The following is a 13,697-nucleotide window of genomic DNA, read 5'->3' as shown; positions in this document are numbered from 1 at the left end:
GATTATCTCAATAGATGCAGAAAAAGCCTTTGACAAAATTCAGCATGCATTTATGATAAAAACTTTCCAGAAAGCAGGCATAGAAGGAACATACCTCAACATAATAAAAGCTATATACAACAAACCCATAGCAAACATTATCCTCAATGGTGAAAAATTGAAAGCATTTCCCCTAAAATCAGGAACAAGACAAGGGTGCCCACTCTCACCACTACTACTCAACATAGTTTTGGAAGTGTTGACCACAGCAATCAGAGCAGTAAAAGAAATAAAAGGAATCCAGATGGGAAAAGAAGAAGTGAAACTCTCACTGTCTGCAGATGACATGATCCTCTACATAGAAAACCCTAAAGACTCTACCATAAAATTACTAGAGCTAATCAATGAATATAGTAAAGTTGCAGGATATAAAATTAACACACAGAAATCCCTTGCATTCCTATACCTGAACAATGAGAAAGCAGAAAGAGAAATTAAGGAAACGTACCATTCACCATTGCAACAAAAAGAATAAAATACTTAGGAGTATATCTACCTAGAGAAACAAAAGACCTATACATAGAAAACTATAAAACACTGATGAAAGAAATCAAAGAGGACACAAATAGATGGAGAAATATACCGTGTTCATGGATCGGAAGAATCAATATTGTGAAAATGAGTATACTACCCAAAACAATCTATAGATTCAATGCAATCCCTATCAAGTCACCACAGTTCTGATGCCATGACTCTTATCACTTGATGAGACTGTCTATAGCATCAAGGTCAATGGATTCTTTTTTCTATCCTCTGCAAACAACAAAATACACAGTACATTTTAATTTATCTCATTTTTACACTATGACTTTCTTGAACAGTTTTTTTTTTTTTTTTTTTTTTTTTTGTCCTGGAGTTTGAGTTTTTTGTTTTCCTTTTAGAGAGAAAATATACTTTCTTCACTCTGTCTATAATATCTAGCTTCTTTCTTACTAGTTTTATCTATTGCTTATAATCTCTTCCATTTTTCTTCTTAATAACATTTTTGAAGTTTATTGACTTTTAGTTTTAATTTGGGCTGATTGATTTCTATGTCTTTACTAGCTATTATCCTTTTCCCCCCTTGAATTCTTGGTTTATATCTACCATTTTGTCTTTCTACATTTTCCTCATTTTGTTGGAAAATATCCTCAAGAAACTTTCTTAGAAATGTTTGCATGGGAGTTAACCACATATAGTTCTTGCATGTCTCACGATGACTCATTTTTGTATTCTTATTTTATTGACAGTTTGGGTATAAAATATCTTCAGTAATCTTGAAGATCTTGCCCTGTTGTGTTCTAGCCTGCATGGGTACTGAAGATCATCTGATGCCAGTCTGATTCCACTTCCTTTTTAGGGGATCTGTATTTTTCTTTCTGTAAGCTTATAGGATCTTTTTCCCCTTGCTGTTGCAGAATTTCTTGGTGATTGGCATTGGTGTGGGTCTTTTTTATTTATTGTGCTGGGTAGGAAATGCAGTGTCTCTCCCTGGGTTATTGCTTAACATTTTTGGCTTTTGATTCGTTTTTTTCCCTGGTGGCTCAATGTTAAGGAATCTGCCTACAATGTAGGAGACCCAGGTTCGATCCCTGGTCAGGAAGATCCCTTAGAGAAGGAAATGGCAACCCACTCCAATATTCTTGCCTGGAGAATTCCAGGATAGGGGAGCCTGACAGGCTACAGTCCATGGGGTTGCAAAGAGTTGAGGACATGACTGAGCAACTAACACTTTCACTAATAACATTTGTAGTTTCAGGTATAAAAAAGTCATGTATGGTTGCTTCTCTTTTTCAGGTGTCGCTGCCTATGTTGGCTGGCAAAGCTCCTCAATTCTCAAACCCCTGCTGCAACAAGGTCTTAGTGATGCTGAGGAATTTGTTATTGTGAAAGCTCTCAATGCCCTTACCTGTATGTGTCAATTAGGGCTGCTGCAAAAACCCCATGTCTATGAGTTTGCCAGTGATATTGGTAAGTTTTTGCTTCTTAAAATTAGGATGGGAAAATTAGGGAGTGGTAAGAGAAATGTGGGCTTCCCTGGGAGCTGACGTGGTAAGGAATCTGCCTGCAGTGCAGGAGACCTGAGTTCCATCACTGGGTTGGAAAGATCCCCTGGGAAAGGGCATGGCTACAACTGATGATAGCACTGTGAGATTTCTAGACAATCTCGAGTCAGATTTTCAGCTCTTTTGTCTCTTTTGTGTGTGTGTGCACGTGTGTGCACACCCTCGTGCATGCTTATGCCTGCATGCGTGTTGTGTGTGACACTAGGCCACTCACAGGAGCCTTGGTTCTCCAGCCCAGGCTGGGAAATACATCTTTGTTTTAATCTGTAGTTAAGTCTTGGTGATCCTTGAAAGATGAAGATTTTTTTATTTTTAACACAATGTAGATAAAATCTTCAACCACTCTGAAGAGTTAGCTTATGTTTTTGGACGCTTGATGGCTAGGTATGTTGAGACTGTGTGTGAAAGACTGTCTGTGACGTCTGTCATTGCGCTGATTGCCAGTGAGACACCTGTAGTGCTGCCATCACTGCTGTTAGCAGTTCTGTCAACCAGTGAAGGGGTAATTCCTTGGCCTTTATAATAGTCACCTGTGTTCATCAGTTAAAATTCAGAGTAAGAACAAATAGATATATGTGACCCTTTGTAAAAGTAAAAATACTAGAAGCTTTTAGTTTCCTCATCGCTTCATTTTAAGGAAGTAACCAATGTAAGATTGTAAGTTGACTTTGTACTGAGAAGACATGAAATCTTAGACAATTTTAGATAAAATATTTTATTACTGCTTAATACTTTGCCAAAAAAATGTATAAAAACTCAAAAATTAATTAGATTTGATTGATAAGTTTCTCTTGAGGCAATCCTCAGAGAAAAAAGACAAAGGAATTATTAGTTTGTTTATTGAAATTAGATGGTTAGATAGTAGAGGTATAAAATTTCTGAAAGTTTTTATGCATGAATATAGCTTTTTAAAAGAAAATATTTGTGGAAACTTGAGTATATGTACACTTCTTATTTTGTACTCTAATATCTATAATCATTCTTTTAGTCTGTAATCCTAATTTGAACTTTTTTGATGATTATGTTAAAAAGAATGACAAATTTAATAGTGAAGTTTTGAGTATTGGCAATGTAATCATATTAAAAATGTCTGCTACACTGAAATACTTTTAATTTTTTTGTGTAAGCTACAAAGTACTAAACCTTGAGGGAATCATCTCTCTTTTTTCCTCAATTTTTAAAGAGCTAATAGCTTGGGAAGCAAAAATTATTAATACAATAAAAGATGTTAGAATGTTTTTTGACTTTCTTGTCGTATGTAGTATAAGGCAGATGTAGAAAGCACCCCTTTTCATAAGTATATTAAAGAGAAAACGTATCATCCTAACACATATCTTGCTGCCTGCAATATTTTCCTGCTCATTTCTCACATCAGTGTTTTTTTTTTTTTTCCTTCTCCTGTGAAAGTGGCATTACTTTTTAAGGGTCAAATTTCCCTTGCTTTTGACTTTGATAGTCTTTATTCTAATGAAAATCCTCTGTATATAAATATGTACTTGTATATTATAATTTCACATAATGTATTCCTTCTGTTGCTTATCTGGAAATTATTTTCGAGATTTGATATAGCATATAAGTAGCATTTTATTTATCTGCAAAATGGATGTCCGTCAGTTTTCAAGCTAAAATTATCATAAAAGACAGTTTTTTACCTCTCATCAAAATCTACAGAGATTTTTCTGAGTCCTGCTGTTTCTAGTCGGGGTCTTCAAGTATCTTAAGTTTAATGTAAAAATAATTATCTTGAGGTATAGAATAAATCCAGTGTGGTACATTGGATTTGGAGCTTTTTGGATGTGGAACTCCCTTGGAACTAGAACTGAATTTAATACTACCTATGGGGATGAAGACGAGCCTTGCTGAGAAAAATCAAGCAAATAATCATTTGTTGGCATTTTGAACTATTTAAAAGAAAAATGTTTTTAATAACTTAGAAACACCTACTTAAAGAACAAATGATAAGCCGTATGCATGTCTCTGTTGTTCTTTCTTTAAACTATGTGTGGTTAGTCTGTTCTAGCAATTCTTAATGGGAACTGTGTTGGTGGTGGTGATTATCATGATTGATATTACTCAGTCCTCCCACTTTGACATTATGAAAACTCACCTTTCCCTCTTGTCGTCGTCGTTCAGTCACCAAGTCATGTCTGAGTCTTTGCGACCCCGTGGACTGTAGCCCACTGGGTTCCTCCGTCCATGAGATTTCCCAGGCAAGAATATTGGAGCCAACTGCCATTTGCTCCTCCAGGGATCTCCCTGACTCAGGGATCAAACCCGCATCTCCTTCCCCGGCAGGTGGGCTCTTCCCTGCTGAGCCACCTGGGAAGCCGCTACCTTCCTTCCGCTTGTCCCCAGAAAACTGGGGATGTATTGGATGTTTTACAGAAAATCTTGATTGTTTTCTTGTATTTGGCATCTTTGAGGTTCTTTGTATCCGTTAGCTGCTTACCAACACAATAATGCTGTACATTAATCAACCACGAAATCTCAGGAAGTGCTTCAGTCAGGTTCTCATCATGCATCTAGACGCGAGCTCTGTGGGCGGTTCTGCTTTAGGCCTTGCATCTCCGAGACTGTCTGTGGGGACTGGGATGTATCTATCTCCTCCTGGGGCCACATCGGAGGGGCAGCAGCTGCCCAGGTGACATCCTGGGTGGTGGCACAAGCCTCCCTATGCTGCGCATTTGGAGCCTCTGTCTGTGTTACATCTGCAGGTGTTCCATTGGCTAGAGCAGGTGCTGTGACAGCTGAGGGGCGGGCAGAGACGGACCAGTTGTGCAGGTGAGCGCCAGGTAAGGGTGGGATTGTAACACAGGTAACACAGAGGACTGGAACCATTGATTCAGCCTTGTCTCCTGTCTAACTTCTGCCAAGTTGTCTTGAGTTGAGTTACCTTTTGGAGGTTTTTCAGTGTTTTTCCAGCCCTCATTTTCTCTGTTGTTAGAGGGAAACTCCAGCCCTTCCGTTGCTGACTGTCTCAGAAGCTGCAGGGTGTTGATGGAATAACCAGAATCACCTCTAAGAATTGGAAATGGGAGAACTTTGGAGACAGATACCTTGAACAATTTTTTTCTCTTGCCCTATTTGTGTAAACAATCATCTCTTATTTTTTAAATTTATTTTTATGGAAGTAGCCCTGGTTTGTAGCATCATCCAGGTTTCACGTGTGCAGCATTAGATCTCTGCTTCTGTGCCCACTGCGGTGTGCTCACCCCCAAAAACTGAGTTTCTCTCCTCCATCATTCAGTTGATCCCCTTTCCCCGTCTTACCCTTCTCCCTGCCCCTCCCCGTCTGGTAACTGTCACTGTGTCCTCTGTATTTATATGCTGTTTTTGTTTGGCTCAGTTCATTCATTATTTTTTGTTTGTTTTTTGTGCACCACACATAAGTGAAATCATATGGTATTTTGCTTTCTCTGTCTGACATATTTAACTTAACTTAATACACTCAAGGTCCATCCATGTTGTCTCACAGGGCAAGATTTTGCTTTTTTTATGGCTGAGTAGCATTCCATCGCATCTTTATACCACTTCTTTATCCATTGATGGGCACTTAGGTTGTTCCCTATCTTGGTTATTGTAAATAAAGCTATAATGAACATAGGGGTGCATATATCTTTTTGAATTAGTGTTTTATTTTTTGGATAAATCACTTACGTGTGGCACACCAAATAGCCAGAAATAGCTGGATCTTATGGTAGTTCTGTTAACTTTTTGAGGAATCTCCACAGTGTTTTCCATAGTGACTCCTCCAGTTTCCATTTCTGCAGTGTAAAAAAGGTTTCCTTTTCTACACATGCTTTCCAGCGCTTGGTGTTTCTCACCTTTTTGATAACAGCCATGCTAAGAGTGTGAGATGATAGCTCATTATAGTTTTGATTTGCATTTCCCTTATAATCAGTGGTGGTGAAAATCTTTACATGTGTCTACCAGCCAACTGCATGTCTTCTTTGGAATAATTCAGCTCCTCTGCCCATTTATTGTGCAGGTTGTTGTTTTTTGGCTGTTGAGTTGTCTGAGTTCTTTGTATATATCGACATTAACCCCTTATCGGCTCCATGACTTGCAGATAGCTTCTCCCACTTGGTAGGTTGCCTGTTTTGCTGAGGATTTCTTTTCTGTGCAGAAGCTTTCTCATTTGGTGTTGCCCATTTGTTTATTTTTGTTCTTCTTGTCTGAGGAGACGTATCTAAAGACTTTTGCTAAAACTGATGTCAGACAGCATGCTGTTTATGTTTTCTTGTAGTAGTTGTATGCTTTCAGGCCTTGCATTCAGGCTTTTAATCCACTTTGAGTTGATTTCTGTGTACGATGAGAGAGAGTGGAGGTAGTTGTTCCATTTTTCCAACGCTATTTAAGAGACTGCCCTTTCTCCATTGTAGATTGTGTGCTCTTGTTCACAAGTGTGGGTTTATTTCTCTCTGGGTGATGACCTATCCACTTATGTAAGTGGGGTGTTAAAGTCCCCTAGTTACTCTCTTGCTGTCAGTTTCTTCCATTAGGTCTGTTAATGATTGTTTTGTATGTTTTGGTGCTCCTGAATTAAGTGTGTGTGTGTATATATATGTATATACAAATCACTATTATGTCTTCCTGATGAATTGTCCGGTTTATCATTATATACTGTTTATCTTTGTGTTTTGTTACCTTTTTTTGGCTTGAAGCGTGTTTTACTTGATGTGAGTATGACTACATTCCTTCTGTTAGGCTGTAATTTGGAGTTTTCTGTCCCTTCACTTTGAGCCTATGTTTGTCCTCAGAGCCGAGGTAAGTGTCCTGGAGGCCGCATATGTAGTTGGGTCTTATTTTTTTCTTTTAACCTTTTATTTTGTATCAGATTGTAGCTGATTAAAAACGTTGTGATAGTCTCAGGTGAACAGCAAAGGGCCTGAGCCATGCATATGCGTGTATCCATTCTCCCCTAAACTCCCCTCCCATCCAGGCTGCCACATAACACTGACAGAGTTTCATGTGCTATACAGTAGTTCCTTGTTTGTTATCCACTTTCAGTGTAGCAGTGTGTACATATCCACCCCAAACTCCCTGCCTGTGCCTTCCACCATCCTCCCCCTAGGGCAACCATAGTTTCATTCTCTAAGTCTGTGAGGCTCTTTCTGCTTTGCCAGTCAGTTAATTTGAAACATTTATTTTTAGGTCCCACATATGAGGGATGTCATGGGCTTCCTTGGTGGCCCCTATGGTAAAGAATCTGCCTCTAATGCAGGAGACCCGGCTTTGATCCCTGGGTGGGGAAGATCTGCTAGAAAAGGGGATGGCCACCCAGTCCAGGATTCTGGCCTGAAGAATCCCACAGACAGAGGAGCCCCACGGACTACAGTCCATGTGGTTACCATGAGGTTTATATAAAACATCTCATAGGTACATGTGTCTTTTTCAATTCTGGTTTCCTCAGGGTATATGCCTAGGAGTGGGATTGCTGGGTCATATTTTTTTAAGGAATCTCCATACTGTTTTCCATAGTGGTTGTATCAATTTACATTCCCACCAGCAGGGTTCCCTTTTCTCCACACCCTCTGCAGTATTTTTTTTTTGTAGACTTTTTGATGATGGCCATTCTAACCAGTGTGAGGTGATATCTTACTGTAGTTTTGATTTGTAGTTTCCTCTTCCTTTATTTGGACTTCTGTGTTTCTAAGTTTGTTCCTTCATTTGTGTAATATTTGTCTGCCTTTTCATGATTATTTTTTAAGCTTATTGTGTTTGAGGTCTCCTTTTCCCAGGCTTCAAGGTTGAATTCTTTCTTCCTTTTGTTTTCTGCCCCCCCTAAGGTTGGTCTAGTGGTTAGTGTAAGCTTCATATAGGGTGAGATTTGTGCTGAGTTTTTGTTTGTTTGTTTGTTTTTCCTCTGATGGGCAAGGCTGAGTGAGGTGGTAATCCTGTCTGCTGATGATTGGGTTTGTATTTTTGTTTTGTTTGCTGTTTAGGCGTCCTGCACAGGGTTCTACTGGTGGTTGGGTGATGCCTGGTCTTATATTCAAGTGGTCTCCTTTGTGTGAGTTCTCACTATCTGATACTCAGGGTTAGTTCTTTGGTAGTCTAGGGTCTTGGAGTCAGTGCTTCCACTCCAAAGGCTCCAGGCTGGATCTTGCCAGTCCCAGACCAAGGGGCTCCTGTCGTGTTCTCATTCTAGAGGCATGGGGTCCCTGATTGTTTAAAGGTGCTCCTGAGACACTGAAACCTCCTCCCAGCGATGATGGTGGTCAGTGTTTTTCTGGTGAATCGGGAGAAAGACTTCCTGTTTTCCTCTGGGGAAGCCTGCCTGCTCGCACACCTTGGCGGGCTCCTCGCGGTCGCAGAGGCTGAACCCCACTTGGTGCTCCGGAAGACCTCAGAAGATGCCTTCTGACCCTTTGGGTGGGATGGTCACTGAAGGGGGTGGTCTTTCTCAGGTGCTGGTGCCATTCTGCTTTGTCAGAAGCGTCCTTGCTCGCTGACAAAGAGCCACGAGTGCAAACTTCTTTTTTTTTTTTTTTTTTTTGCATTGTATTCTTTGGTAAACTGTTCCTCCTGTTCATTCATTTCATTTCTGAGCTCATTGGACTGCCTCTGTGAGTTTTCCTGTGGCTCTTTGCGTTTCCTCATGATGGCTGTCTGGAATTGTCTGTTAGATCCCGGTATTCAGTGACTTTAGTTTCTGGAAAAATTTCATTTCCTTTTTGTAGCACACTGTTCCTGCTCTTCTTCAAGGTGCTTGATGAGTGTTTCTCTTCCTGTGCCTTGGAAATAGTGAACACTTCTTGATTCCGATTCACCAGGCTGGAAGTGAGTCGTTTTTCTCTGTTGTCCGTTAGGTGGCACTGTAGCCTAACTTGTAAAGTTCACTTGTCTCTACTGCCTCTGGTTGTATTTAGGAGCCCGAGGGTTGCACCGTCTGCTGCCTCTCTTAGAGGTGTAGCCTGTGACCTCACGATTACTGCCCGCGCCCCGGGGGTGGTGTGCCGTGTGCTCCTCTCTTGCTAGCGTCCCTGCTGGGGCATCGGGATAGCGGGCCCTTGGTCACGTGCAGCATCTCCTGAGTCCCAGGCGCCACTCTCACAGGATGAGGGGGAGGGTGGGCAAGAGCTGGGGTCGCGGGGCCGTCTCTGACGGGTCTGGTGTTGTAAGGTCTGAGGGCTTTGCTGCCATGGCTGGAGGTGTGGGGGCTGGAGTTGTGGGTGCGTCTGTGACTGGGGGGATGGGGTCCCGGGCCCGCTGCCACTCGGTCACCAGAGGCTTGTCGGTGTGATGTCCGGTCACCGGAGGCTGTCGGTGCTGCCGCAGGGAGGCCAGGGCTGCGTGATCCGCTGTCTCTGGGGCCCCGGCTCAGCTGCCATGGGCGGAGGGCAGACTGCAGTCACCACTGTGTATTCCCTGCTCCCACCTTCCCCGTTTGCTCCGGTCCCCCCATCTCTAGAGGTCTAGGTAAGTGGAATTCTGCACCTGGTCGTGTTGGACAGAGGCACCTTTGTTGAGTTTTCGGTGTTGTACTGATTGTAGAGTAAAGGGGAGAGACGAAGGTAGCATCTCATTCCACCGTAGTATCGACATCCTGGTGACAGAATTCTTACTGCTCTGTTAGCCTGAGTTTCTTATGACGTCAGTATTCCCTCAATGCTGATGTCTTTGTATCCTCAGAACTAAGTTTTTTGTTGTTTTTGTTTGTTTGTTTTTTGCTTTTAGAAGTTTGAATTTTATTCTAAATCCAGTTAGTTTAGCTGTTTGAATTTTATCCTAAATCTTCAGTTAGTTGAAATCGTTGACTTTAGGTGTTGTACAGAAAATAGTTAAAAGATGTGAAAAGATACTCATTTAATTTTGTGATTTAATTTTATATCTTAACTCTTTAACAATGGGCAGCGTATGTTTTTTACCTTTCAGCCTCAATTCATATTGCCTTGTGAATGAATTCGTGAGTATTGTATTTGATACGATCAGATCTTTGCATTTAAATGAATGTCAGTCAGGTGAAATCATTCCATTAACCCAAGCCATGACTTGGAGGAGAACCATCTTCGTGGTGTCCTTGCCCTCTATGTGGTAGATGCTGCGTTCTTGGACTCCGTGAGGTGGATTATATGGGGGGTAACAGTTCGCCGTGTACTGTTGGGGCTCACATCTCTGTCCACTAGTTTTTAACTCAGTCTCTTAAATGAGTGTGTGTCCCCTCATCTTCAGCCCTGACTGAAAATATAACAATTTAAATCCCGAGGAAAGAGGTAACTGTTTTTACTTTCTTACGGCATTGCTCATATTTATGGTCGGTAATGTTATAACGTCAGTATGTCCACCTGGTTTCAGTGTATGTCCCAGGACAATCAGAGGCAACCTGATGGTAACATTTGCTATAATCCCTTTATCAGTAGTGTTATAAGGTAAGAATTTGTTTATCTTAATAGTGGGAATCTCTTCATGAACATGGTATCTTGATAGTGTGAAACTCTTTATGAACATGGTTTAATCCATGCCTTTTTTTTTTTCCCTCTTAGCCCCCTTTCTGTGTCATCCCAACCTATGGATACGCTATGGCGCTGTGGGATTTATCACTGTGGTAGCTCACCAAATAAGCACAGCTGATGTCTACTGCAAACTGATGCCTTACCTTGACCCATATATTACTCAACCAATAATACAGGTATGCATGTTCCAGCTTGAAATCAAACCTCCCTTCCAACTGGGCCCCTTTAAGAAAAAGGTTTGGAGAGTCCTATTTTTATTTAAACTTGTAAAGATTTAAATTGGACTATAGAATTTTCATATTTCTTTCAAGGTAGTTAATGTTAATGAACAGACGCTCTGGAAGGTGAGAGAAGTCCAGGGAGCTGTTATGTTGTCCATCATGTGCTGTGCAGTGCAGCCCTCAGTGGTTCACCTGTTCTTTTGTGCGGTGTCTGAGGTGTCTGCCGTTACGGGAAGTGTAGTAGAAATATATATTGATGGACCTGCTTTTGTTATAAAGCATAGCTGATTTCAGCCCAGGTCCACATTTATAATAAATTGGAAGCAATTTCAAAAGTTGGTTTTCAGAGCACTCACTGGTTCTGGTTTCTTTTCTTTTTTTTTCTTTAAACCTAATGCCCACTGACTCTTCTTGCTCCCCCGCCCCTCCCCCACCCCTTCCCAAGCAGTGTAGCACTTGTTGATAAACTTTGGGTCTTTGGTTTGTGCAAAGCAATTATTTATCCACCTTGTCAGTGTTTATATCCTTCATTTTGTTGGACAGTCAACTATCAAAATATTGATAGGTATTTAAATTGAATGGACTGTTGAGAGGATTCTAGCTGGTAAAACAGCCTAAAATACCTGTTTTTCTTTTGCAATTTTCTATTCCTCTCTAGCTTTCTCCTACTTTTATAAGCCCAGTGTGCCTTCCCTATGATTGGAGAAAATGGCCTTGGATATCCTCTGCAAATAAGTAGCTGTGACTGTCTTCAGTCTTTAGTTTACATAATAGATTAATCCAACTTGGAGGATCATCATTCTTTCATAGAGTTTGTAAATTAAAATTTTCATCCCAAGAACAATTTATATATCTGTGAAAGATGGATAATATTGCTAAAAATACATCCTCCTTTTTTGAAGTTTATTAAGGCTTTCTTAGAAACAGGTCTAGTGATCCCTACTGCTTTGACTGCTTATTCTATTATGAGCCATAGAAGTTTGCCTATTAAACTATTAATGAAAGAAAGAAGTGTTTCTGGGATTGAAAAATTGCATACATTTGTAGTAACTTTTAGTTGTGTTTTACTAAAATAAATCTGATATTTACATGGTTTGTTAGAAATCTGCACCATTCTCCTTGTTTCTCAGAAATTGTCATTAGTGTTACCTTTTGCTTTTATCATTGTTTTATATCTTGAAAGGCCATGTTTAGGAGTTGAGAGACTGCTTATCTATATGTTTCACAATTCTTACTTTTCTGCAGTTTCGATTAGACAAAAGATACCTTTTTATGCTGGTTTCTATTGGCCAGCTCACCAGGTAATTAAATGTATCTAAAAAAGTCCTCTTGGTTACTGTTTAACTAACCCCTTTTATTATAAACGCATTGACAAGGAGAATATTCTTCGGGATTAAGAAAGAAAAGATTTTAAGAACTCTGGAGAGAGTAATGTTTTTTAGAAGTGGTTGAAGCTGTTGGGGAAAGCTGATGATTGAAGGGTAGCCCTGTGGCTGTTGAGCATCTTCCCTGGATTAGTACCTTTTGGCTGTTAGACCTGTGAACTGCAGATACTTCGTAGATCTGGAAAGTCATCTGACGTTTTGAGATCTAGAAAACGGGCTCTGAACTTTTCTAGTCTGGACACTGGTAATATTCAAGTATGATAGACACAAATGTATACTCAGATGCTAACAATGAATGAAGAAATACCTTCACTCTAAAGGTCACTGTGTTCTTTTTTCTTCTAAGCAAAAGTTGCAGATGTTGATGTCTCCCATTTTCTTAGAAAATGAATACCTATGTTAACTTTACACAGGTTATATGTATTGAATTTGAAAACAGCTGTACTGTATATTATATCTTTGGCTGATTCTTTTTGTTTTTCTAATATAGATTGAAAGAAAACTTGTTCTACTCAGTGTTTTAAAAGAGCCAGTAAGTCGTTCTATATTTGATTATGCTTTGAGGTCTAAAGATATTACTAGCTTGTTCAGACATCTTCACATGCGTCAGAAGAAGCGAAAGGGGTCTCTTCCTGACTGCCCTCCACCTGAGGATCCTGCCATAGCACAGCTTCTGAAGAAACTGCTCTCACAGGTAATATCACCTTTCCAAAATCTTATATTTAAATGCAGATTTTATAAAAACCTGGAGGCATACATCTAGTGTGTAAGAATATTTTTGATTAAGTTGTAGCATAGCAAATGAATAAAAAATCTGGCAGATATGCATTTGCTTTGATATCTAAGGCATGCTGTGATGATGATAAGGCACTGGGTTGAGTTAAATAAGGAATCATGGGAGACCTAGTAAGTGTGTTTATGGTTACTGGCTATGTAAACAAGGGAAAAAGTAGATACAACCTTAGATTTAAGTAATATTCTTGATTGTATTTCATATTTCATCAAAAATATAAAGAAAGAAAAAAATTACAGAATACAAACACAATAAAGAAAAATCTTGGTTTAATTCAGCTCAAATTTAGAGTCTTCACTACATGCAAACAGCTAAAATGCTGGGACTTATAATGTGTCTTAGATTGAATAAACCAGTAGTTTACTGCTATATCTTGGAAATCTCATTAGAACTAGGAATCCTTGTTATTATGCTTGGCATTATTTAAATCTAGATTCAGCATCCTGTTTTAGAGGGGATGTGTGGATCCTAGAGAAGACAAAGTAGGAATGTAACTGGTTAGAAATAAAGGTTACAGTTTCTGAAAAGATGTTCCGCGAGCCTTAAAGTGAATACTTGGGGTCGCCTTTAATACTTGGGGTCGTCTTTAAGTCTGTGGGACATGATGGTTAAGAGCATGAGTATCAGTCATTATCTTGTCTAAGAGAAAAGAAGATGAGGAAACACCTCTGCTGCGGAGAGAGAATCAGTCAGCTCTGGGAGATAAATCCCTTCTCACAGTGATGCCTGTCACTGAACATCTGGTATCATCTGATGCC

General features: G+C 40.0%; 1 protein-coding gene across 4 annotated transcripts in view; it reads left to right on the top strand.

Annotated features, from left to right (window-relative positions):
- The window catches only part of PIK3R4 (phosphoinositide-3-kinase regulatory subunit 4), an 84,858-nt gene that overhangs the window by 28,944 nt on the left and 42,217 nt on the right, over window positions 1-13,697 (top strand). For all 4 annotated transcript variants that reach the window (XM_061167300.1, XM_061167298.1, XM_061167299.1 and 1 more), the window contains exons 7-9: window positions 1,816-1,989; window positions 10,571-10,716; window positions 12,637-12,840. In XM_061167300.1, the coding sequence (XP_061023283.1) occupies window positions 1,816-1,989; window positions 10,571-10,716; window positions 12,637-12,840 (524 nt within the window). The remainder of the gene's footprint in view (window positions 1-1,815; window positions 1,990-10,570; window positions 10,717-12,636; window positions 12,841-13,697) is intronic.

The sequence above is a fragment of the Dama dama genome, chromosome 19, assembly GCF_033118175.1.
Source record: "Dama dama isolate Ldn47 chromosome 19, ASM3311817v1, whole genome shotgun sequence".
NCBI classification, from domain to species: domain Eukaryota; kingdom Metazoa; phylum Chordata; class Mammalia; order Artiodactyla; family Cervidae; genus Dama; species Dama dama.
The sequence above is the reverse complement of the archived record's forward strand: the minus strand, read 5'-3'. Positions and strand labels throughout refer to the sequence as shown.